At 42.0% G+C, this 27410-nt stretch overlaps 1 protein-coding gene across 5 annotated transcripts in view; it reads left to right on the top strand.

Moving 5' to 3' along the window:
- NFATC1 (nuclear factor of activated T cells 1) overlaps positions 1 to 27410 on the top strand; it is a 271495-nt gene that overhangs the window by 17674 nt on the left and 226411 nt on the right. For all 5 annotated transcript variants that reach the window (XR_005749481.1, XM_040353852.1, XM_040353850.1 and 2 more), the window contains exon 2: positions 20813 to 21896. Coding sequence is in view for 4 of the 5 variants with exons in the window: in XM_040353852.1 (XP_040209786.1) it covers positions 20813 to 21896 (1084 nt within the window). In the remaining variant the exon portion in view is untranslated. The remainder of the gene's footprint in view (positions 1 to 20812; positions 21897 to 27410) is intronic.

Here is a 27410-nt window from a genome sequence, read left to right as displayed (position 1 = left end):
CGCTCTGTTATCATAGTGCTGCTGGCTGGAAGGCGAGGTCACGTGGGCTAGACCGGGGTATGGGGTGGGCGGGACAGGTGGAAAGGGGAGGGCCGGACAGGGGTATGAGGTGGGCGGGACAGGGGCGGGCCGCACAGAGGTATGAGGTGGTCTGTCAGACTTTGGGATGATTTACACCCCCCGCCCACACAGTGATCACACTTCTCAGACTATATGATGGTGGTGCTTTTCAGAGAAACTTTACCTTCCTTTTCAGTGGTTTATTTAGTAGTGGCTTCATTTATTTTCTCTCCCAATAGGAATAATCAATTTGTAATTGACAACCCATTCCGCCAATATAAAAGAGGGTTGATTTACTAAAACTGGAGAGTGCAAAATCTAGTGCAGCTCTGCAAAGTAACCAATCAGCTTCCAGTTTTTATTTGAATACAGTATGTGAAAAGAACAATAGAGAAAGGGCTACCTACCTACGTCCTATCGCAATGGTTATTTTATATTACAGTAAAACCTTGGTTTGAGAGTAACTTGGTTTGAGAGCGTTTTGCAAGACAAGCAACATTTTTAAATACATTTTGCCTTGATATACAAGCGATGTCTTGATATACAAGTAGCGGACGGGATTTTGGCGATTCAGGTGTAAATAAAGCCTAATTGAACAAGTTAGAAGCTGATTGGCTACCATGCAGATCGGCACCAGATTTCGCTCTCTCCAGTTTTAGTAAATCAGCCCCACACAATTAAAGCGGGAGTTCACCCATAAAACAATTTTTCCCCTTAGATGGATGCTCCTTTTGTCTAGGGGAATCGGCTAGTTGTTTTAAAATCCGAGCAGTACTTACCGTTTTCGAGATGCATCTTCTCCGTCGCTTCCGGGTATGGGTCTTCGGGAGCGGGCGTTCCTTCTTGATTGACAGTCTTCCGAGAGGCTTCCGACGGTCGCATCCATCGCGTCACTAGTAGCCGAAAGAAGCCGAACGTCGGTGCGGCTCTATACTGCGCCTGCGCACCGACGTTCGGCTTCTTTTGGAAAATCGTGACGCGATGGATGTGACCGTCGGAAGCCTCTCGGAAGACTGTCAATCAAAATAGGAACGCCCATTCCCGAAGCCCATACCGGGAAGTGGCGGAGAAGATGCATCTCGTAAACGGTAAGTACAGCTCATATTTTAAAACAACTAGCCGATTCCCCTAGACAAAACGAGCATCCATCTAAGGGGAAAAAGTGTTATGTACGGGCGAACCCCCGCTTTAAGTAATATAGAATAAGAATTGGAAAATAGGATCATAGGTTATCGATCGGCTCTCTGATTCCGCCATGTAATCTGTACAATCCAAATCTGATCAGATTTATGAATGAAGCGCCTCGGTGATGCCGATCGATGCAAAACAATTGATAATTTTCCAATTTCCACCCTAGCCAAGTGACTAGCAATATTCACATGTAAAATCTGACAGGTTGGTTGTACCCAAGTTCATCAATCGACCAACTTGGGTACATTCAGCCTGCCCATCCATTGGTCAAATCTCGTCTGGTTCTTCCTGAACCGTCTATAGCTGGCATTACTCCACATGTCACTCCCTTACTGCCCAGATAAAAGCAATCAGCTTTGCTCAGATAATATTATTCTTTATTATACAGGAGAAAAGGGCACTGATCGTTCAGGAAAAACCCGACAGGCTGGTTATACACAAGTCGATTGATAGATCTACTTGTGTGCAACCAACTTGCCCATACATGACAAATTGCCTGGTTCTTGCTGACCTGAATTTGGATCCCTGTATGGCCGGTGATCTGACGATATGGTTCCAGCTATCGAGATGGTTCCTGTAAGGACTGCGCAGGCGCAATCCTTGCCGACGGAAATCACTGAACCTCCAGGGCGACGTGGAATTTGAGGTAAGTGGCCAGTCGGCCTCACGTCCTCGCTATGCTCGCCCGGCCTCCTGGCTCTTTTTTTAACATCCTCCAATCTACGGGGATGTTAAGGAATGAGCCTGGATGGCGGCCGAGGTTCGGAGATTTCCGTCGGCAAGGATTGTGCCTGCGCAGTCCTTACAGGAACCATCTCGATAGAGGAACCATACCGACAAGTCACCGGCTTCCGTCGGCAAGGATTGTGCCTGCGCAGTGCTTACAGGAACCATCTCGATAGAGGAACCATACTGACAAGTCACCGGCTTTAGCAATTCAAGCCCTGAGTAGAATAGGAATAATTGTGGTCGGAGATCTCCAAGTTGTCTCCGCTCAGGACGTTAAATAAACAAACATGTTATTTTGCCTCTCTGACTTTGTATAGGATAAACAGGTAAAGTAAACAAACACTGTCACTGCTTTGTTTGGAGCTGTCAGAAATAACACTGGGGTAGGTGAGAGAGCTGACAGTGTCCTGGGGCCCCTCATTCTCTTGTTATTTTATTCATTAGCTGGGTGGCTGGCATCCCATCAGTATTTGTGTTCAGGGTTTCCTGTGTTGGTCTGTGAGGGCAGCACATTAGAATTGACATTCTCTTTCACTCTTGTCTATTTGTTACATTGTACTACTCTTTAGATTAGAAAGTTTTCTGTTTTGATTTTGTAATGACATTTGAGTTTTTTTTCTAAAGCCTCAAGGCATGATCTATTTATATAAGAGCAGACCTCTCTCTGCCGCCACATGAAATAGTGTACGTATCTAAGATATAAACAAATGCCCTTTCTTTCATATCTGCTGCTATGCTGTTTTACATATAGAGATGACTGTTGAAGTTATATGTGGTCTCCAGAAAGACGTATCGGTTCATCAAATATTATTGTTCATTCAGTCAAGTACAGTAAGCAATAGTAGTGGTCCACCGAAATGAAAATTCCAGTGCCGAGACCGGAAATTCAGGATGCACTTGGCGAAAACCGGAACACATAGTTAAAAAATCATGAATGTTTCTGCATTGAAGTCAATGGGATGCGATTTTTCATTGCAGTCAGTAGGATGCGATTTTGCATTGCTGTCAATGGGACGCGATTTTTCATTGCAGTCAGTAGGATGCGATTTTGCATTGCTGTCAATGGGACACGATTTTGCATTGCAGTCAGTAGGATGCGATTTTGCATTGCAGTCAGTAGGATTGACTCCCCCCTCCCTTGTCGCCCCCTCCCTTGGACTACAGGAGAGTCCTGACTCGCCTGTAGCCCAAGGGAGGGGGGGGAGCACGACACTCCACACCAGGGAGAAAGCCTTGCATTACTGTGTGGAGTTACAGACAGAAGAACAGGAAGTGAGGATTTCTCAGAAGAAATAAGGACGTTTAAAAGCAAAATGGAAGGATGAGGTAAGTGAAGGAGGACGGCACTAAGGTAAAGGAAGCTATTTAGGAAAAATAATTGTACCTTTACAACCCCTTTAAGCTTAGGGATATGGGTGAAGTCCACTACTGTTACTAAAGGTATGAAATGTTCTAGTCGGATGGATTCTTCTCCCCTAAGTATAGATTTTATTCAAACAGAGGATTCCTAAACATTTTTTACTTTTAAAGAGAAACTATTTTGTATTTCAATTTATTAGGTTATTACGTCAGCAATATTTCTGATGTGACTTTCTCACTTGTACATGCTTGCTGTACAGTATTATGATTTTTGCATTAATTATAGAGATTTGCGCATTAACCACTAGAGGATCTCTGTAATTTATTACAATGACTTGGCCTCCTTGTTCAACAGCTGTCAAATTAAGATACCAGCCACTTAGGGAGTGCATTGTTTCCATTGGGTTTGTAGACTTAGGCCCCGTACACACGACCGAGTTTCTCGGCAGAATTCAGCCAGAAACTCGGTCGGAGCTGGATTCTGCCGAGAAACTCGGTCGTGTGTACACTTTTCAGCGAGGAACCCGTCGAGGAACTCGTCGGGCCGAAAAGAGAACATGTTCTCTATTTCCTCGTTGTTCAATGAGGAAAGTCGGCCCGCCGAGCTCCTCGGCGGCTTCCACACTGAACTCGACGAGGAACTCGATGTGTTTGGCACGTCGAGTTCCTCGGTCGTGTGTACGGGGCATGACGCAAAGGAGTTAGTTTACGAAAACATTAGAACTTTTACTTTGCAAAGTGAATTTTCACATAGCTTGGTGAATAGGGTGAAGCTGTGCCCTCCTAATCATCCAATGAAGACAAAAAACGTTTTTTATTCTTGTGGGATTCAGTGTAAAGGTTTATCTTTGATAAGCAAAGTGAACATTCTCTACCCCTTTAGTGAATTAACCTTATCGACTTGTATTCCAATGAGCAAGCAGTATGTGATGAGCAAATATGGCTGCCCTGTGTAGCTATATACGGCAACTCTAAACTATAAACAGAAAAAATGAGGCTGATTTACTAAAGGATTTGCAAAACGTTTGAATATCCACCTTAATTATCCAATCATGTGAAAGGAAGTTTTCCCTGTTTACCTCTTTCACTTGCACATGATTGTATAATTGAAGTAAATATTGCAAATCCTTTAGTAAATCAGCCTCATTTTTCCTGTGTATATGTAGAGTTATATACTGTAGCTACACACAGGGCAGTCATATTTGCTCATGGCATACTGCTTGCTCATTGGAATACAGGTCTATAAGGTTGATTCACTAAAGGGGTAGAGAATGTTCAATCATGTGCAAGTGAAAGAGGTAAACAGGGGTTTTCTGTTCACATGATTGGATAATGCAAGGGAATCTTCACACAGTTTATTATAAGAATGTTCTCAAATCACAGTCTTTAGCTGATTCAGAATGTTCTGTGTGTGGTGGAAGGACTGGAAGGCACAAACAGCAATAAAAACAGTTTGTAATTTCTAATGAATGAGTGAGTGACTTGTAGTGGTGCAAAAATCACGGATCGGATCGATCCTCGGATCAGGAGTCACGGATCGGATCGATCCTCGGATCAGCAAAAAAGAAAAAAAAAAGACTAATCTTGTGGTGCCCCCCTCCACTCCACTCTGGTGTCCTCCCCTCCTCGGGTGACTCTGGTGTCCCCCCCCCTCCTCGGGTGACTCTGGTGTCCCCCCCCCTCCTCGGGTGACTCTGGTGTCCCCCCTCCTCTGGTGACCCCCCCTCCTCGAGTGACTCTGGTGTCCCCCCCTCCTCGGGTGACTCTGGTGTCCCCCCCCTCCTCGGGTGACTCTGGTGTCCTACCAGATGCAGATCTCAAAGACAGGTTCACATGCCTGCATACGGTGGTCCCGGGTTTGTAGTCAGCGCAGTGATGCGGGGAGGAGTGTAACGCTGTGCACTGGCAAGCACATGGGGTGGAGCAAGATGGCCGCCGCTCTGGAGCTAGTCCGAAGCCGGGGACTTTCCTACGGCCGAGGCTCCGGAGCGCTCCGCGGACCGCGGGGCGTGCCGATCCGAACGGGGTGCTCCGTTCGGATCACGGATCGGTGACGATCCGTTGCACCCCTAGTGACTTGTATATTGCTACACATGCAAACTGAATCGCCTCTAGGCGCTTTTTGCAGCCAGTGTCTGCTTGGCTGGTGCGGTCATTTTGCCCCGTAGGATCTCGACACGCTTGGCACACACAGTCGTACACACATATATAATACCCTTCCCTATCCCACTTTGCCTGCGTCACTCTCATTGGGGTTGATTTACAAAAACGGGACAGTACAAAATCTGGTGCAGCTCTGCATAGAAACCAATCGGCTTCCATTTTTTTTTCTTTTGTCAAAGCTTAAAGCGGAGGTTCACCCTAAAAAACAACTATGTACCATCCCATACAGCATACTAGCGTCAGCTACAGTATGCCTTTTTTTTTTTTTTGCGCTGTACTTACCGTTTAATCCCTCAGTTTCGTTTCAGACTCCCACGGGGAGTAGGCGTTCCTATGAAGAGGGGAACATGATTGACGTCCGGCTATGGCGCGTCACGCGTTCCGAAAATAGCCAGAGTAGGACTCGGCTCTTCACGGCGCTATACGGCGCCTGCGCACAGACTAGGAGCTGACTGCGCAGGCGCCGTATATATCCGAGTCCTATTTCGGCTATTTTCGGGAACGGGTGACGCGCCATAGCCGGATGTCAATCATGTTCCCCTCTTTATAGGAACGCCTATTTCCCCGCCGGAGTCTGAAACGAAAGTGGACGATTAAACGGTAAGTACAGCGCAAAAAAATAAAAAAAGGCATACTGTAGCTGACGCTAGTATGCTGGTTTGGATGGTAGATAAAAAAAATGTTTTTTTTTAGGGTGAACCCCCGCTTTAATTGAACACACTGAAGTTAAAAGCTGATTGGCTATGGCTACCATGCACAGCTGCACCAGATTTTGCATTCTCCAGTTTTAGAAAATCAACTCCTGTGTGTTGGAGAGTTTTCCCAGGACTTCCTGTCCTAGCAGGAGCCGAGACAAAATTTTCCCGTAGACAGCAATTAAAACCTGACTAAGGCCGGCCATACATGGTTCGAATCTCAGTTGGTTTAGCAGGAACCGGGTGAGGTTCGACCATTAATGGGCAGGCTGAACGTACCAAGTTGATCGATCGTCAAGCCTAATGTTTTCTCCCGGTGAGGACAGCCACCCCTGCTGGGAGAAGACAATTGTTCGGCAAGAGGGATTCCCCTGTTAGCACTGTCTGTCTGGGGAAACGTGCAAATGTATTTCCTGCAACCCATGGTTGCAGGAAAGAAACTTGCACTGTCTATGGCCTGCCTAACTCTAACCTTTCCTCAGTTCTATACGGAACAAAATAAAATTGCACTTGGGCTTTAAAGACAATGGTATACTAGAAGCTAGTGCCATGAGACTGACATTGCTTAGTGACAGGTTAAGCATTTATTATTCTATAGTAATAATAATAACAATAATAATATCATTTCAATCCACCAAATGGTATTGCAAATAGAAGACATTTATTTGTGTGCACAAATTGGCAGACATGCCTACTGAGCTAAGGCCTCATGCACATGGCCATATTAACCTTCCTGGCGGTGTTCCCGAGACTGACTCGGGGTTAGATTTTCCTGCTACGATCGGTAACCCCGAGTCAGTCTCGGGCTTGCCTCGCTAGATCCACAGGCACTTTTTACTTACCTTGTCCCTGGATCCAGCGATGCCACCGCGCTGTGTGAGCGAGCGGGACCTCGCTCGATTCACATAGTGCCTCCGTGTGACGCCGATCTCCGTTCCCTGCGACGTTACGACGCACGGGGACGGAGAACGGCGCCAAATTCAAAAACGTAAACAAACACTTTACATACAGTATACTGTAATCTTATAGATTACAGTACTGTATGTAAAAAAAACACACCCCCCTGTCCCTAGTGGTCTGTCCTGTGTCATGCATGTCATTTTATATAATAAAAACGTTTCTTTCTCCCTGCAAACTGTAGATTGTCCATAGCAACCAAAAGTGTCCCTTTATGTCAAAAATGGTTTTAGATCAGCTAAAAAACAGCGATAATAAATTATAATCACTTGCAGAATTGTGCGATAGCGATTTGTGGGGAAATCCGTCATAAAAAAATAAAAGTAATGACAGCGACAATTCTGCAACTGAGCAAATTTCAGTGATTTTAATTTGATTACATTATTGAATAATTTTTATTATAATTATATTATTATTTGTTATAATTATTTATAATTATTTATTATATTATAATTTATAATTTTGTTTTTAAAAAAATGTCATACCCGGGATGCCTATTAGACTCTTGTTTGGTCAGATTTAAGTGAGTTATTTCTAAAAATGACAGACCTACAATATAAAACGCCAAATTTCCTTGCAAATAATGGTACCGCTTTCAGCATGTTTTTTCTGAAAGAATCATACCGCCAGGGAGGTTAAAATACTCCTAATTATGCTAAATCTTTCTGCTAGGAGAAAAATCCAGCTAAAAAATGCTTGACTTGGTATGTAATTACGCACGATTATGTGCGTATGGCATTTAGAAGCACATGCACATAAACTTAATCTGCTGGCTAGAATATTAGTGCGTTGTGTGTGTTTATGCAATTCTATGTGTGTGTATGCATAACAAGTCCATAAACGTGAGTTTGGGGCATTTTTTCATGTTTAAATGGTTGTATGCTATCATGCAGCTGTGTTCAGGGACATAAATAAAAAACACCAGATACCTCCAAAAGTGCCGTTTTTTATGCCTTTGTGTGTGCATAAGGCCTAAGGATTCAGACCAACACACAATAAGGTAACATACTGTGTTGTGCACTGACTTCTCAGTGATACTTATAGGTTTGGCCTAACAGTATCGTCAGCAAGGTTACATAGTTTATTTCTGAGTACGAATCCAGATGTAAAAACACACACGTCACTACCCCCAGTCCTACCATCTCCTCTTACACATGCTATAATCATTTGCTAATGATCTACTAAGTTCGGGGTCTTCCTGTCTAAATGCTTCATCAGCATTATAACCTGCATTAATCTATACAATTGCAACATCTCAGGATGTTTTTGGGGGTTGTGGTTCCTTTTTGGGGAGTTTTTTTTGGTATTTAAGTGCAGTCCCATGAATTGTGCTCCTAAAGCACCAAATTATGAATCTGCACAGATATAAAAATGTTACTTATTTTACAGACTCATGCATGAGAAAAGTGGTCTGTACTATTTCATGAAGTAAAATTAAAATAGCATATTGCTTGTTGCACACAATCGGTTTTCCCGACAGTTAAAAGACCACAGGGAAATCCGAGGGGAAAACCGGGAACCGGCTCGGTCCCTTTTCCCCTGTACACACAATCGGTTTTCCCGACAGTCAAAAGACCACGGGGAAAACCGGGAACCGGCTTGGTCCCTTTTCCCTTGTACACAGGGGCGGTTTTCCCGACAGGGAAACTGCCAGGAGAACTTTGGTCGTTAAAACCGGCCGTGTGTATGCTCCCTGGCAGTGTTTCCCATAGGAAAACTGCGGGGGAAAAAAAATTCTGTTGGGAAAACAGCTAAGGAGCATACACATGTCCGGTTTTCCCGGCCAAAGAAAAACGCAGCAGTTTTCCTGACGGGAAAACCGATCGTGTGTACTAGGCATCAGATCAAAAGTAGAGCTGCACAATTAATCGTCAAAAATCGTGATCTCGATTCAACCCCCCTGACGATCTCCAATGCAGAGTTTGCCGATTCTTTCATATAACAAGTGGAGAGACTTTATCTGCTAGCTGTCAAAAGAAAATATCCAGGCAGTCTGCCAAGTTCTTAACAGGAAACGTAACTAATTCTTCCTTCTTAAATCAAAGGGATAAACTTCTTTGTATTAAGAAAAAATCCAAGTTTGTAACAACTTGAAACATTGTAACTAACTTCCTTCTTGGATCAAACTTCTGTGTGTAAATGCAGGACGTTTAACTACTTAAAGTCCAAATCTTTTTCTGACACTTGTTTCTTAAGTTAAAATCAATATTTTTAGCTAGAAAATTACTTGGAAACCCCAAACATTAGATATATTTTATCAGAGACCCTAGGAAATAAAATGACAATTGCTACAATATTTTGCGTCGCACTGTATTTGCCCAGCGGCCTTTAAATGCAATTTTTTTAATAAAAAAAAACAACTTAAATGAATAAAAAATAACGAAACAGTAAAGTTAGCACAATTTTTTTTTGTATAATTTGTATTTTTCAAATTAAAAGACAAAAACAGTATGACTTCACAACAAAGCCACAACAATCAGGGAGGGAGGGAAGGGTAAGAGGCCAGGGGAGGAACAGAAGGCAAGTGAAAATGGGGGAAAGGGGATGGTAGAGGGGAGGGGGGAGCACCAGGGGGTATGTTTAGCATAGTCCAAGTATAGACAACCTTCACATTTCGCCAGGGAGAACTGCCATCAGTAATGTACAAATGTCGGGGCACCCCGCCCGTCCCGGCCTGACCCAGACATTCGGTCTACGTGGACAGGTCTCCCCCTTAAACTAGAGGGGGGGCAGGGCGGGCAGATGCCCCACTCCTAGAGTAGCGGCAATTATGACTCCCTTGCGCATTAGACACGTGAATAATTTTGAAGTACCCAGAACGGTTAGGAACCAGAGGACCGTCCTGGTGGCCCAAAAAAGGGAAAAAAACAAATGGCTCCCAGGTGTCCCAAAGGGGAAACTTGTTAAAACAAATCAAATACGCAACCAACAGTGAGAGAGAGGGGGGTTGAAGAGAGATAAATAGAGTCAGAAAAGAAACAGAGGAAAAAAGGAGAGAAGGGGGGATAGATTAGGGTAGAAAGGCATGTGGAACAGCCCGCAACGAGATTGTCAGCATGAAGGACCACTATGAAGTGGGGCTTGTGGTTGTAGATTGGCGGTGCGCCTGAACGAGTCTCCTAAAGGAAAGATCTGCCAAGGTGAGCAATGCAACGTCTAAGCTAGATGATATAGTTGCAGCGTCATGCATGTGGGCTCTCCACTTGGCCCAAGTAAGGTCACATTTTTTGCGGGTGCCTCTACAGCCAGCTAACCATCTTTCTGCCTCCATGTTCTCCCCCACCTTCCCCAACCAATCCTGCTCGCTTGGAATACGCAAGCTTTTCCAATGTATCGGAATGAGTTGTTTTGCTGCGTTGAGGAGGTGGGGGAGAGCACTTCACCTGTAACGAGATAAGGGCATAGGGGGAACTTGGAGCAGAAAATGTTTTTGTTGGGCCGGAATATCAATGCCCAGGCTATCAGATATATGTTTTCTAACCATGTCCCAAAAGGGCTGCAACACTGGGCACTCCCACCAAATGTGGAGAAATGTGCCCTTCTGTCCAGATCCCCTCCAGCACCCATCGGAGGCTGCGGGAAAGATTCTGGCCAGGGTGGTAGCACAATTTTTTTGTTTTAATGTGAAAGATGATGTTACGCCGTGAGAATCGTGAGAGAATTGTGATCTATCTTCTAAGCAAAAAAATTGTGATTGTAATTTTAGCCAGAATCGTGCAGCTCTAATCAAAAGTGATATTTACAATAAATTACTGAGAATAGAAAACCTTGAATTGACTGTGTCCACTTCTATCATGATCAGATAGAACCGTTTACTTATCACCCTAGGGCAGGGATTTCTAACCAGTGCACTGTAAAATATTTATGTATTGTGTTGTTATAGGCAAAGGGTTGCCTGCTGCTGCCTGTGTCAATGAGCATTGTGCGTCCTCTTAGCATGCACACTCTTATAACATAGCCAATGTCCTACTTGAAGGCAGTATGAAAAGACCAGACTGTTCTGCAAAACTCAGAAAATCTAAATCGGGGGTAAGGAGCCCCCCCACGTATTTACCACGTATTTACTAAGATTGGTAACAGACAGAATCTGGAGCAGCTGTACATGGCAACCAATCGGCTCCTAGCTTTTATTCTGAAAGCCCAGCTGAACAAGCTGAAGTTATAAGTTGATTGGTTTCTATACATAGCTGCTCCATGTTTTGCCTGCTCCAGTTTTAGTAAATTCTCCCACGTATCTCCTTTTTTGAGATACTTTTCTAAGACCCCTTTCACACTGAAGCGCTTTTCAGGCACTATAAATAGCACCTGAAAAGCTCCTGAAAACTGCTTCTTATGCATTTCAATGGATGCTTTCACACTGGGACGGTGCGAAAAGTCCTGCATGCAGCATCTTTGGGGCATGTTTGGAGCGCTTTAAAAAAAGCACCTCAAAAATGCCCCTGTCCATTGAAATGAATGGGAAGTGCTTCAAAAGTGCTGCAAAATTGCTTTTTTTAGGGTCATGTGACCTTAAAAAAAGCGCACCGCTAACGCCGCAAAAGTGCAGCAAAAATGGCGCAAAAAAGCCCCAACGTTTTATGGGCAGTTTTTGAGCACTTCCAGTGTGAAAGGGGTCTAACCCTTACAAATTCTGTAACTGTAGACCCCCCGCGTGAGAGGAACTTCTCTACTGATTTTGTCTTTGTGAATGTTGTGCTGTTATTCTTGCATTGATAAAAAAAACTTCTGTCATTTTAAATATATACTTTAAGTAATCACAAAATGTAAAAAAGGAAATACAAGTATTGTGGGTATTCAAATTACATTTAATTCAGCGTTCAAAATCTCAATTATATTCTTTATAATTGAATATACAATAGTAATAGTAATATACAAAATATTTGTTGTGTGTTTTTTTTTTTTTTTAAGCCTAATTGGTTATAAGTTCCATTGCGGATTGCGATTGTGTTGATTTCAGTGGAACAAGGTTTTTCGATTTACACATGCATGACTGTAGCAGGCTGGCATGGGACTAATCTGGTGGACACATGCACATTGACTATAAAGTGGAATTTTAAATAAAATCTGCTTAACTGGTTGTGATCATGTGTTCATGTTCATGGCAAGGAAGGGTATGGAATTGTGAATATTATAGGCATAAAATGTGAAATTGGACGATGCTTTGAATGGTTGGGATTTTTAGCCAACCCAAGAGAAGGATTGGCCCTGTTTTAGCCTAATTTATTCCCCCAGCTAGTCTACAACACATTGGGCCAGATTCACGTACTTGCGCTGCGACGTAACGTATCCCCTTTACGTTACACCGCCGCAAGTTTTCATCCTAAGTGCTTGATTCACAAAGCACTTGCGTGTAAACTTGCGGTGGTGTAACGTAAAGCCGTCCGGCGCAAGCCCGCCTAATTCAAATGGGGCGTGTACCATTTAAATTAGGCGCGTTCCCACGCCGGACGTACTGCGCATTGGCTCCGTTTTGAAATTTCCCGCTGTGCTTTGTGCGAAATGACGTCGCCCCGACGTAATGTTTTGAACGGCGACATGCGTTACGTACTTCCGAAATCCCGGACGACTTACGCAAAAAAAAAAAATTGACGCGGGAACGACGGCCATACTTTAACATGGGCTGTCTATTGTTACACCACCTAAATAGCAGCCGTAACTTTGCGACGCAAAAAGCCGACTAGCGATGACGTAAGAGAATGCGACGAACGCGCGTACCTTCGTGGATCGCCGTAAACAGCTAATTAGCATACCCGACGCGGAAAACAACGCAATCTCCACCCAGCGGCCGCTGAAGTATTGCATCCTAAGATCCGAAGGCGTACGAAGCCGTACGCCTGTCGGATCTTAGCCAAATGCCGTTGTATCTTTGTTTGTGAATTACAAATAAAGATACGACGCGGCAAATTTGAAATTACGCCGCATTATCAGCAGATACTCCGGCGTACTTCTTCTCTGAATCTGGCCCATTAACTTTATATTTCTTTATAGGTTCATTCAAGTCTCTTCATAGATGACATAATTATATTATATTATTTCAATCTAATTAATTTCTCAATTACTTGTCGTCAAATAGCTGCCATGAAGCTATGATTATGACACTTCATGTTACATAATCTTATCCTACAATCCGCTAGGTTATCTATTTTCATTTACATTTCTAATGCCGCGTAGAAACGGTCGGACTTTTGATCGGGCAAAACTCACTCGGAATTTCTGACGGAAAAATAGAGAACCTGCTCTCTATCTAAAGCCCGTCAGAAATTCAGATGGAAAAAGTCCAACGGGGCATACACACGGTCGGATTATACAATGGAAAGCTCCCATGAGACTTTTTTCCACCGGAAATTCAGACCGTGTCTACGAGGCATAAGAGTTACTTTTCTGAATGATTACACCCTTTTTTCTACTATACTATTGTACATGTTCTGTTAATGGAATATCTATTTCTATTATATTATTGTATATGCTCTTTTAATGGAATTTTGTTGATAATTATAACATTCAGTAAAATATTTGAAACAGAAAATGTGAAATGGGTTTTCTAGAAAAGGTATTTCTCCCTGGCCCCAGTAATAATATAACAATCACCGAACCTGTCGGTTATTATAAACCTGACAGTTCTTTAAGGGAACCTTCGACAGTAAATCAGACCCTTTATCTTTCCTCTGAAACCAACATTTTAATCATTCTGATTCTATTGCTGATAAATGAATGTTGATTTAACTCACCAAATGGCATGTGGCTTAGTAGTTGTTCCACAGTGGGATGCTGCCATCTGCCATTAACACCCCTGGCAAGCGGAGGACCGCATGTACTGAATGGAAGGAACTCCTGGCGTATAAGACTTAAAATGCATTTATACAGAGCTGAAACTCTAATTATAGTCTATTTACAGGGCACCGAAATTGCAGCCTCCGTCCCTTTTGTTATACATGGATGAGCGGACAAAAATACTGCACAGAGCCACAGAGTTGCTGGTTTGTTTGGATGTGTTTGTAATGTCACACCAGTATATGTAATAAAAAATAAACCGTATGATGTCACAGGAAGAAAAAGCAAAACAGAGTTGGAAAGAGGCTTAACAAGTGATCCGTTCAGCAGTCTGTAATAAGAGACTCGCCCAGTACAGCCCAGTGGTGTGATTATAATATAATATGCTTCACATGTTGGTTGGGTTTAATTATTATTGATTGTGCTATATATTAGCCGGTCTTACACTGCCTTTACACTGGCAGCTATTTTGACACTTCGGGCAAAGAATCTGAAACCTGTCCATATTTGTAATGATCACTGAGCACTCGTGACTGCTGTAAAGTCTAGTGCCATGTCATACGGTTCTCCAGATGCTGTTTAAAAGAAAAAAAAAAAATTTCTGCGCACAAAATGTTAAAAAGACACAATTAACGTCGCTTGTGTGTTAACTCATTCACAACCATCTGCCTTTGACAGCCTTTAGTATCCAACTAGATAAAATGCTACAAGTTAACATTTATTTTATTCTTTCTTTTTACAGTGTTGACATTATCCAGCACATTTTTGAAGCATGTTGAACTATTCAAATAAATACTTGTTTAAAGGGGTTGTAAAGGTACAATTTTTTTTCCCTAAATAGTTTCCTTTCCCTTAGTGCAGTCCTCCTTCACTTACCTCATCCTTCCATTTTGCTTTTAAATGTCCTTATTTCTTCTGAGAAATCCTCACTTCCTGTTCTTCTGTCTGTAACTACACACCGTAATGCAAGGCTTTCTCCCTGGTGTGGAGTGACGTGCTCGCCCCCTCCCTTGCACTACAGGAGAGTCAGGACGCCCACTAACACACAGCTCATTTCTCTATCTGCAACTTAGGCCTTGTACACATGACCGAGTTTCTTGGCAGAATTCAGCCAGAAACTCGATCGGAGCTGAATTCTGCCGAGAACCCCGGCGTGTGTACACTTTCGGCCGAGGAAGCCGACGAGTTCCTCGTCGAGCCAAATAGAGAACATGTTCTCTATTTCCTCGTTGTTCAATGAGGAAAGTTGGCTCGCCGAGATCCTCGGCGGCTTCACACAGAACTCGACGAGCAAAACAATGAGTTTTGCCCGTCGAGTTCCTCGGACGTGTGTACGAGGCCTTAGAGAGGGTCCTGACTCTCATGTAGTGGAAGGGAGGGGGCGAGCACGACACTCCACACCAGGGAGAAAGCCTTGCATTACTGTGTGTAGTTACAGACAGAAGAACAGGAAGTGAGGATTTCTCAGAAGAAATAAGGACATTTAAAAGCAAAATTTAAGGATGAGGTAAGTGAAGGAGCACTGCACTAAGGTAAAGGAAGCTATTTAGGAAATAAAAATTCCTTTACATCCCCTTTAAGATTACGGGAAAACTGATTTATTATACACAAAGGGACTGCTTTACCAAAGGCATATATACTGTTTACTTTGCAAGGGAAGTTGCACTTTTTCATGGGGATTTTTCCCAGGTTTAGTAAATAAGGTGAAGATCTGCTGACTTCCATCATCCAATCATGTTGAACCAAAAAATGCTACTTTATTTATTTTTTAATTGCACATGCTTGGGTATTCATTGCAATGTTAAATTTCCATGTATTCACTAAGCTCTGGGGATAATTACTATACAAAGGATAACTTCCCTTGTAAAGTGAACAGCCTATTTGCCTTTAGTAAATCAACCCCACGCTCTCTACGTCTCCCCCGCGTCAGAACACACTGGTCAACGCTCGCAGCCATTGTCTGCAAGTGCTGATTAGATGCCAGTTGGATGTGGGTTTTCCAGCATGCTCGGTAGACAGAAACCGGTTGTGAGATCGGCTTCTGTCGGACAGGCAGCTGTGCACACGGGCCGAAAGTCATCCAGTTTCTACTGTACTGGCTGATTTTGTCCAGTTTTTGGCCTGTATGCACCCAGCCTCAGGCCTTGTGCACCTCTAAACCCCTTTTCCCCTGGCAGGTAAAATGCGGTAAAATCAGAGTTTTGCACACACAATTATGCGCGTTTGTGCACTTGGTGTTAATGTATTCGATTGGCCAGAATCTTAATTTATTCTTACAATTAGAATGCATAACCGTGTGATCACGCCTAAACACATCTAGTAATATCTCGCACTTATGCGCATTCACGTGTATTTTCTGCCCGAACGACTCTGTCCTGAATGCGCTGATGTTTTTTTTTTAATTCAACCTGTAAATGCTCCTCGTCTAAAACGCCAGTAAACACCTATGTGTGCATGGACACATAAGGATTGGTTTATTAAAGGCAAATCCACTCTGCACTGCAAGTGCACTTGGAAGTGCAGTCGCTGTAAATCTGAGGGCAAGATCTGAAAGGAGGGGAAGCTCTGCTGATTTTGTTATCCAATCATGTACAAGCAAACATGCTGTTTTTTAATTTCCTTGCATGTCTCCCTTGGATCTACAGCGACTGGACTTCCAAGTACACTTGTAGTGCAAAGTGGATTTGCCTTTAGTAAATCAACCCCATAGTGTAACATACAGGTGCATTTACAGCCTGAAAAAATTATTATTACCAAATGCCTGTAAAAGCATAATTCTGTATAACTTGACAGTTGTAACTAGGGTGAATAGTACATAGTTTTGTCAGTTCTGTATTCTGTTTTATAATGCATCTCAGTATTTCTTTACGCTGCTATTGGACATTTATAGTAATGATTCTTTATAATTATATTTGGACAGCAGGTGTTGAACTGAAATGTAGTATTAAGTGTGTATATACTGTATACCCGGGGTTGGCAACCCATGGATCGTAAGCTACCTGTCGATCGCGTGAAGCCCACAGGTAGATCTCGATCAGCTGAAATGGAAAAGCTCTCGCGCGATCAGGCCACTGAGGGCAATAGCCACTATGGGCAGACAAAGTAAAGGCAATATACCCAAAACGTGACAATGTGCAAAAATTAGCAAAACTCAAAAGCAAACTTTATAACGAAATATTATAAATACACAAAAAGTCCAAAATATATACTACAACAAACATTCCAAATTTGTGTCTATAGTGCAAGTCCAGTAGCTCAGAGTCCAAGATATTAAAGTCTTTGTGAGCGGAGATTGAATAGAAAAGCACACTCCAGTGTTGGGAAGAGACAGACTTCGGTGCAAACACCTCTAGTGGCTCAAAATGCTCACCTCAAGGCTATAGCACGGACAGCCTGAAAACTCCTTGGATGTGTCCCAAAATCCCAACAGAACTTGTCTGTGACTGGATGAAGACTCCGCATCAGGTGGACATGATTAAAAATGAAAGAAAGAAGCAAATGGCATAATACTGTGGGGATAACCTGGGAAATAATGGATCACATGCACATGCACTCACATGGAGGCCGTGAACAGTGGGCCTATCTCCAACGAACAGCGAGTTCGCAAGGTCCAGTCTGTGATCCTGATTTTTAGTATTCCCTCTCCTGTTACTTCCACCATTGGGTCCGCTGGGCACTGGCGCATGGAATGCTCAGAGGGTGTGGATGGAAGGAAGGAGAAGGAGACACATAGTACAATTTTGCATGGAAAGTATTTAATGTATAAAAAACATATAAAAAAAACTCACATTTACAATGCAGGAGAAGTTCCAAACAAAAACGAGCCCGCCGCTCGTTTTAGTTTGGAACTTCTCGTGCATTGTAAATGTGAGTTTTTTTATATGTTTTTTATACATTAAATACTTTCCATGCGGAATTGTACTATGTGTCTCCTTGTCCTTATTACTTGGACTCTGATCTACTGGACTTGCACTATATTCACCCATTTGGAATGTTTGTTGTAGTATATATTTTGGACTTTTGTGTATTTATAATATTTCGTTATAAGGTTTGCTTTTGAGTTTTGCTAATTTTCATATGATGAAGAGAAAACTTTGGTTACAGTGTAAGAAACATTTAATGAGCATTATATAGTGCTTGGGGCCCTTTGAGTGTTAATCAGCTACAAATCTGAACAATGCTACACTTGTTTGCTTGGGTGGTATAGGAAGAAAGTCTGAAGGCTGTGCTGTATACGGTAATGTGGTTTACTTTTACCTGTAAACTGCATAAAATAGCTGGGATTGGTGATTTCTTAAGATCACAATATTTTTTCCATGTAGAAAAAAACTTGAAATATTGCATAATCAACATTTCATTTTATCTTGCACATGGTATTTCCATCAGAATCTGTTTTTGAGTGTACTCTGATAGGATATATGTAAAATTGCATACTGTTTCCTGCTCATTTGTCTGGCTATAGCTATAGTAGACATCACATGTGTGGGTAGTGGATAGACAGATCTGAACAGATAAGATGAAGTGTATGCTACAAGGAAACGTGAAATGCACACATGCTGGAGAGCTTATTACAAACATACAAACACATATGGATAACAGACAAATCTGGGTATGCCAACATACGTGACTGCACAGTAGAGGCCCACGAATAGTTTGACATTTTCTTATGCACTAAAAACCAATGCGTGGCCCACACCAGCCACATGTGTGTTTTACTTTTATTTAGGAGTCTGAAAAGTAGTTGAAAATTGAATCTGAAAAGTGATCCTAGAAAATTGATATTTGTATTCCTTATGGTTTTGTATGGGCAACACATACAGCATGTGTCCTCCAATTTGTATGTGTTGGATATAAAACACCAGCCTAAAAACTTGCAAACCTAATCTTTCACCTTAGGCAGGCTATAGATGGTGTACATTTCTTTCCTACAACCACGGGTTGCAGAAAATAAATTTGCATGATTCCACCTTTAACACAGACAGTGTTGCCAGGGGAAAAACCTCCTGCCGAGCAATTGTCTTCTCCCAGGGGTGTAGGCGGGGGAAACTATCCCCACCGGGAGAAGACAGTGATTATCGCTAGCGGCTAAAGCAGCCGATAATCTCAAGCAAATCCGGCAGACTGGTTGTGCACAAGTTGATCAATCGATCAATTTGGTACATTCAGCCTGCCCATTAATTTAAATTTATGGCCAGCCTTAATCTTTAGATACTCACTTAAATGCAAGTCAAATAAAATCAATGGAAACTTTCTGTAGACCTGCTTGGATAATTCAGTGAATGGTGGTTCTTGTTAACTTAATTTCTAAATATTTCTTAAATGTAAGTCCTAATCAAGTATCACAAATCTACACTGGAAGTTTGTCAGGGGCCAACCTGTTTAATTTTTTGTATGTATATTGTTTGTAGGCCTCATGCACACTGGCTGTTTTTGCAGCTTCTTTTAGACAGAACACCTCTGATTATAAAATTCAACATTCCATGGGATTTCCAAATACTGTATTTAGGCATATAAGCTCCGTTTTGTGTTAAAAATAACTGTGCAATGTAAAACTCCAGTGGGTGTAACAAGATGCCCACTTGCCCCCTTCTCGGTGCATCATTACTGTGGAGGAGTGCGGGGTGTAGCAAGATGGCGGTGATGGAACGTCACTTCCGTTACCAATTCTGCCAAGTCGCCTAATCTGACTGAACACCTGCAGCCCATGGAAATTTGCACTGTCTATGGCCTGCTTTAAAGTGAATCTAAACACAGTACTTCTCCTGGGTGTGGGGCTGTGGCTGCCTTCATTGGCCAGGGTGGGATGATGTTACTCCTGTGCATGCCCAAAAGTGCAATCATTCTGGCACACAGGCACTGTGTCGGGACAGAAACTGAGCTACACTTGTGTAGCTCAGTGTACATTCGAAAGAAGATGGCAGGCAGGTTTTTTTTTATTCCAGAAGAGACATAGCCAGAAAATCCCTGTTTTTGTGCAGCTCTGAAACCAGTTTCACCATGCTTTTTGGCAGGAGAACCCTGTGCAAACAGTCTGAACACTATTGAAGGGAATAACAAGGTTTTCTAACCTGCATTCTTGCTTTGTGCCCTAAGGACACTTGTTAAGTGACGTTGTCCCCGGCCCCATAGATGATGGACAGTGACCCAATATGATCACAAAAGGCTGGGCCATAAATCTGCCGTCTAACCTAGTGTTGAGTCTTATAACGTTACCAATCTCCCTAGGAGATGTCATTAATAACCAGTAATACATAAAATGTCACTTATTTAGCTGGAGTAAATTATATTCCTAGCTGCATACTTTTTTTTGCGCTACTACAGGAAATACTTATACCATTGTCTTTTTTTTGTTATATAATAGTAAGTGCTGAAAAACAATTGTAGAATTGTTATGTTTTAGTTAGTATTTTGTGATAAATGTAGTAAAATTAGAATTCTCTCTATGAAAGAGTAGACTAGAAGTGCTAATACAATTAATGTTAATAGGTTTGAATGATAGGAGTTGGCAGTATAATTAGCAGGTTTGTGCAGCTCCAACATCAGTGGTGGGTTAACACAATAGAAGGGCATGTGCAGAAATTACAGTTAGGTCCCTTCCTACACATTATGAAAAGTATTAATGCAGGTACATTGCCCACCACCCACTCGAGACCTTAGCGGAGGTGCATTGTCATTAGTTTCTCCCCATCCAACTTCTCAACCAACAAAATCCTACAATTTAATAACAAGAACATTTTTTTTTTTTGTCCACCAGTCATCTCTGCAAGCCAACAATTAGTTCAATATAGTATTTTAGTACCTGTTTTGTGAATTTATTTTACCAAATACACCCATATCACTAGATTTCTGTTTAACTAATCTGGACATCTCTCATCACTTTTTTCCAGAACACTATAACTATGCATCTTCCAATATAAGTGCCAGCCTGTCACTGAGTGTGATGAACCCTTCATTACAAACTTCATGCCATGGTCTTCAATCATCAAACCCAGTCATTTCCATTATTCCATCAGCAAGCCATTCATCGGTATATGGAGGGAATCTTGAGACTGAAACCTCGGGATACTACTTATCTCCGAATTTAAGACCTAATGGAGCACCATTAGAGAGCCCTAGAATTGAAATCACATCCTGTTTAGGGATGCATAGTAGCAATAACCAGTTCTTTCATGAAGGAGATGTGGAAGAATCGATCCCTAATGTTAAGCGAACACATTCAACTGCAACGCTGACCTTGCCAAATGTTGACAACTATCGAGATCCATCTTGCTTGAGTCCAGCAAGCAGTTTGTCTTCCAGAAGCTGCAATTCCGAAGCTTCCTCTTTTGAATCAAATTACTCTTATCCATATACTTCCCCTCAGACGTCTCCATGGCAGTCACCGTGTGTCTCTCCCAAAACCACTGACCCAGAGGAAGGCTATCAGAGAAGCATGGTCACCTGTAATTTGCTGAACTCTCCCAGGCATTCCCCATCCACTTCTCCCAGGACGAGTATTTCAGAAGAAAATTGGCTTGCAGCTCCAAACTCACGTCCAACATCTCCATGCAACAAAAGAAAATACAGCATTAATGGCAGACAGACTTCTTACTCACCTCATCACTCTCCGACTCCATCACCTCACAATTCTCCCAGAGTTAGCGTCACTGATGAGACCTGGTTGGGAAACACTCACCAGTATACAAGTTCTGCAATTGTGGCAGCAATTAATGCTCTCACCACTGACCCAATAGACATGAATGATGACATTCCATCTAAAGCCAGAAAAACAGACTACAGCATACCTCTAAAAACAGAGCCCATTTGTGATGAACATGGCACATTGTCACCATCTGCTGACTTGTCACCAGAAGACTATTCCGGATTCCATCACATCAGGAAAGGCAATTACTGTGATCAATATCTGTCAGTTCCACAGCATTCTTACCAATGGGCCAAACCAAAGAACATATCCCCTACATCCTATTTGAGGTAAGACAATTGATACGCATAATCTAATTATTAAACATGCATGTTCATTTTTTCATATGTAAACATGAGTTGTGCCAGGATTCAGGAAACACGGATATGAAGTAAAGAGAAATATGTAGTGCACTCAATGCTTTACTGCAAGGTCTGGCAAATCTCAAAGGCCATTTGCTAGTGGGACTAAGACTTTTCACCTGGTGCACACTCCGTTTTGAGCATTTCTATTAAAACCATACTATGCATGACTTAAAAATTGTGCACTGGCTTGGATAGACTGGCTTCTAAGTGTTTCTAATTTGTCCTCACCTGCTTTACTGGTTTGTTATAGAGCAGTGGTTCTCAACCTCTCTAGTGCTGTGACCCCTTGATGAAATTTCCCAAGCTGTTGGGACCCCTAACGGTAGAATTTTGGTAGCGTGGGTTGTCAGCACCCATGGCAAGACAAGTAATTTGCGCCCCTAACCCTCTGACATTTAGGGCTCCCTGAGTCCCTTCCACTCGTACCTTATTAAAACCCCTTCTGGTAAATTTTAGGATGTTCCACTCTCTTTATGTTCTCCTTTCTTTCCCTTTAATCTCTCTATCTTAATTTATTTTTTATTCCCCCCCCGCCCCCCATCCCCTCTCTCTAGCTGTCTTTCGTGTTCTTTCTCGTATTCTTACTCTCCCTTCCATGTATTCTCTATTTTTATGCCTTCTCTTACTCTTTGGGGGGAGTTGGGATGAGTGGCAGTGCTGGCAGGGAGTTCTGATCAGCAAACTTAGGTGCTCTTCATCAAGATCACCTGCTGACCTGAGAACTGTAGTGGGGACTTTAAATGGCAACTCTAATCACAGGTAGTGTTACCCACTGTGTCTCCAGCTTTGTAGTATCTCGCAGCAGTGACCCCTATGCTGAAATCAGAAGATAGGGTCTCCTCCAGCCCCTCATACTTTACATTTCTCACCAGTCAGCTGACCTCTAGTCTCTGCCTGCCCCACAGCCATGTCGTGAACTGAATGGGCGGCCACAGGCTCCAGGAACTGCCCTGCTGGGCATCTGCGAAAAGGCTGTGAGTGCTGCGGGCTTCAGGAACAGCACAGGATTTAGTGACCCCTGGCAAATTGTCATTTGACCCCCAAGGGGGTCCCAACCCCCAGGTTGAGAACCACTGTTCTAGAACTTGATGCTGGCTGTGAATCTACCTAGAAGGGACACAGACAGCAATACAAGCTTAAAGTGGAACTTTACCCATAACAGTTTGCTAACAATTAATGTCCTTTAACAAAGAACATACATTCTTCATTAATAATTATGCTACAAAAATTAGTGAGTGCTGGAGACCTCCATTTTGTTGAAGCCCAGAGCAATCACTTCCTTATTGGAAATTTTCCCCAGTCCTTGGTTTAAAAAACAATAGGGTTGTATGAGGTTAATTTACTAAAGGCAAATATACTGTGCACTTTACAAAATAAAGTTGCACTTTGCAAGAGCATTTTTACTTGCATGTAATTGGATGATAAAAGTCTGCTCATTTACTAAGCTCTGGAACAACTACTCTTGCAGAGTGCAACTGCCCTTTGCAAAGTGCACAGTCTATTTGCTTTTAGTAAGTCAACCCCTATATGTTACTTTCTTCAATTTAAATATGTGGTTTCCAGCCTTGAATGTATGTCTTGACTCAGATAGTAAGGAAGGCTGACAGAAGCTTTATAGTGCTGAAGTTCACAAGGCTGCCATGAGAGAGAAAGGGAGATAAGATAAGAAAATAACCTTGTAAGTTTAACTCTTTTGTTTCTCCTTGGCAGCAGAGTTTGTCCTGTCACCTCTCCTGCTTTTCTGTTCTCCCTGCCTTATCTGTTTTCCCTCTGGACAGTCGTTGTCATTCCTGTTGCTTTCTTCCCCCTTCAGCAACAATAAATCTTAAAGCTGCCAGCTGATCTGTATCTAGTGGGTCTGATTTTAGGCACAGTGCCGAGAATAGAAAGCAACCGAGCATGTGCAGAGCAGGGTGATTTCTAATGTTTTACATAGCAATACCTGCAAAAGGGGCCAGCCTGAAGTGATCTATCAGGACTTCATTTTCTGACTAAATCTCCACTTTATTAAAAGTGTAAAAAACATAAATATGTGAAAATATATTAATATACACATCAATCCTTTAAAGTTTGCATATAAAGCCTCGTAAACACACGACCGAGGAACTCGGCGGGCGAAACACATAGTTTTCCTTGTCGAGTTCTTGTTAGGCTTGTCGAGGAATTTGACGAGCCAATTTTCTCCATTCCCGTCGAGGAAAAAAAGGAAAATTCTCTCTTTTTGGCTCGTCGAGTTCCTCGACAGTTTCCTCGCTGAAAAATGTACACACGACTGGTTTCCTCAGCAAAAAAAATCTCCCACCAAGTTTCTTGATGGATTCTGCCGAGGAAACCGGTCGTGTGTACGAGGCCTAAGAGTATATATTTAATTTTATACATACAACGCTGCCCTTGTATTTAACAACTGTTTAAATTGGCAGCCTTTAACATCTGTGTCTGAGGAAGATGGATTTATTTAAGATTAATTTTACTGTACCAATGAATTCATATAGAAGATATTCCTGCCAGAATTAATGCAACAATCTGGTGGGAGAATGATGCCATTGGAGTTACTATGCGTTATAAATGTTTTGTGCACGTATGTTTTTGGTCAACAAGTTGCCTTGAGCCCCCAAAACATTAGCATTTTGATCTATGCAACATAGTTTAAAATATCAAAATTTGGGCAATTGCATCTTTGGAGTGCTGGTGACTTTCTTTCTTATCTGTTGTACTGTTAGTCCTTGTGCACATGATCAGAATATCGTACAAAAAATACCGCTTTCGAAATTCGTCGTATGATAATCTGATCATTGGTACACAGCTTTCGTCCAAATTTACCATATATACTCGAGTATAAGCCGACCCGAATATAAGCCGAGGCACCTAATTTTATCACAAAAAACTGGGAAAACGTATTGACTTGCGTATAGGCCTAGGGTGAGAATGCAGCAGCTACTGTAAGTGGAAAAGAGGGTCAACAATGCCCATTTGCACGCCTCACTGTGCCTATTGCAACCTCACTGTGCCCATTACAACCTCACTGTGCCCATTGTAACCTCACTGTGCCCGAGTCAGTGTACCTGATATTTATGACAGGCTGCGGGCATCCATTGTTAAAAAGTCGTGGCCTCATCCTGGTCCTGTTCCGCGATAGGCGTTTCCCAGCAGACACTGTGTTCAGTGTTCCGCCTGTCACAGAAGTCCTCTCAACCTTGGACTCAGTTTCCCAGCAGACACTCTGTTCAGTGTTTTGCCTATCACGGACATCCTTTCGTCCTCGGATGTCTGCTGGGAAACGCCTATCACGGAACGGGACCAGGAGGAGGCCGCAACTTTTTAACAATGGATGCCCGCAGCCTGTCAGGAATATCAGGTACATTGACCCGAGGGGGTAATTTTCACCCTAAAAAAAAAAGGACTGAAAAACTCGGCTTATACTTGAGTATATATGGTATCTGAAGGGACAAACATGAACAAACCAGATGTTGCGATTTTCGTTTAATCAGCACAGTTTTTTTTCTGCCATTTGAGCATTTTCGTACTTTAGTAACCTATTTGTTTTCTATATGGAGACTAACCTTCAAAATAAACCTAACCTCATCGTGTGTACTAGGCATTCTAGTTCTTTTTAAAGCACAGTTTGAGTTTTGCAAGAATTTTCATCAACAACTGCACCAAGCACAACAAAAAGAAATTTGAAAAAAAAAAAAAGTAAAATCAGTCTTGAAAAAAGTCCATCTTCCTCAGTCACAGATGTTAAAGGCTGCCATTTAGACAGTGTTGAAAGTCACCATTTAATCAAGGCTGGAACTACAGATCATGAAAGTCATGATGTATGAGGAACATATGAAACCGATAAAGATGTTGAATTCTTGAGTCAGAAAGACGGAATACACATTCCGCGACTCCAAAAAAATAATGTATCAAATGTTAGACAGGTTATTATCCTATTTTGCTAGAACCACTGAAGAAGCCCCCATTAGAAATGATGCTTTGTTGGCTTCAAAGGCCACCTCTTTTCCCATGAGGATATTGTCTGCATATTTCCGATTAAATCACCATACACCATAAATCTTCATCAAGATGAGGCGGCAGGAAAATACTGACTCAACTTTGTTCCACTGTAGAGTGGAATTGCTTTGACTTGCAGGCTCCCTAGGCAGTGAGGGGGTTAAACCGTGCGATATTCATGAAGGGAAAGCGGAAGTTTGTTGTATTGCTGTATGTTCGTAGTGCTTAGGCAGTGTTTCTTGCAATGTTGCATGCTTTTTTCAGAAGCTAAAAGTGTCAGATATTTACATTGCTCTAATTGATCTTACTGCATTCCACATCTGGGCCTCTGTGACTCATGCAAACAAGAATCTTAAGACTTAGCATGTGAGAAATAGTAATATTTCATATTCCCATCACAGATTATTCATGTGTATAGATACTATTCATCCTACAATGTTTCTATTAAGATGTACTGCTACTTAAAAGGGAACTCTAACTTATTTAATGAGGAAATCTTAAGTATATCTAAAGCCAAAACTTACCAATTTGCAAGATTTCTTCTCTATTCCTGTTAATGGGAAAAAAATAAATTTGTTTTCATTCATAATATTTTTTATTGGAAAGGTTTAAGAAAATACAACAATTGATGTTACAGAAAGGAAGGAACAACTAAAGAACATTGATTGACCAAACCATCCGTTAAACAGTTGAATATTCATCACGTAGACAGCAAGGTATCATTAACATCAGAATATAGGTGCCACTATGACAAAATTCCCCTTGAGAGATGGGAAAAATTCACATTCAGATACTTAAAGAGTTTGATCTTCGAGAGTTCGGGGGGCTATAGAAAAGAAAAGCTTGGCATGCAAAGCAGCACTGAAGATTAAAGGGTGGCTGTATTGTAGGCAAAAGGGCCAGGCTATGATAAACTAGGACTACTAAAGTATCCAAACTAAAGGGGCAGAAGTAGGCCCCAAGGGTGCTTAAGTTGATGATCCGACATGAACTGCAGACATTACTTTCTGACTCTGCGAAGTGGAAAAGAAAGATAAAAAGGAAATAGTTGAGGGAAGTAAAGGAGGGGCTAGATGGCAAACTATTTTTATTTTTTTATTTTTTATCCACTCTCATTCCCAACTTATTTGGTGATTAGGACAGTTAGAGAGTCGTGGCATCCCCTTACTACTCCACCCACAAAAAAAAGTTTTTCCTTTAGTTATACTTTATTACTTTTTTTTTATATTATCCGTTATGCAATATTATCCACATCACAATGTAATTGTAAAAATCTTAAAACTACAATTTGTAAATATAAAACATTAATGAAGCATTCGAAAACCTCACGAATAAGCTCATGCAAGCAGAACCCCACTGCACTGTATTGCACGGTAACTTTTACCCAACATATTATTCCTTTTTTTTTTTTTATCAAGTATGCTCAGCCACTAGAAGTTCCACAAT

The sequence above is a fragment of the Rana temporaria genome, chromosome 5 (assembly GCF_905171775.1).
Source record: "Rana temporaria chromosome 5, aRanTem1.1, whole genome shotgun sequence".
NCBI lineage: Eukaryota > Metazoa > Chordata > Amphibia > Anura > Ranidae > Rana > Rana temporaria.
Note: the sequence above shows the minus strand (reverse complement) of the source record. Positions and strands in the feature narration are given on the sequence as shown.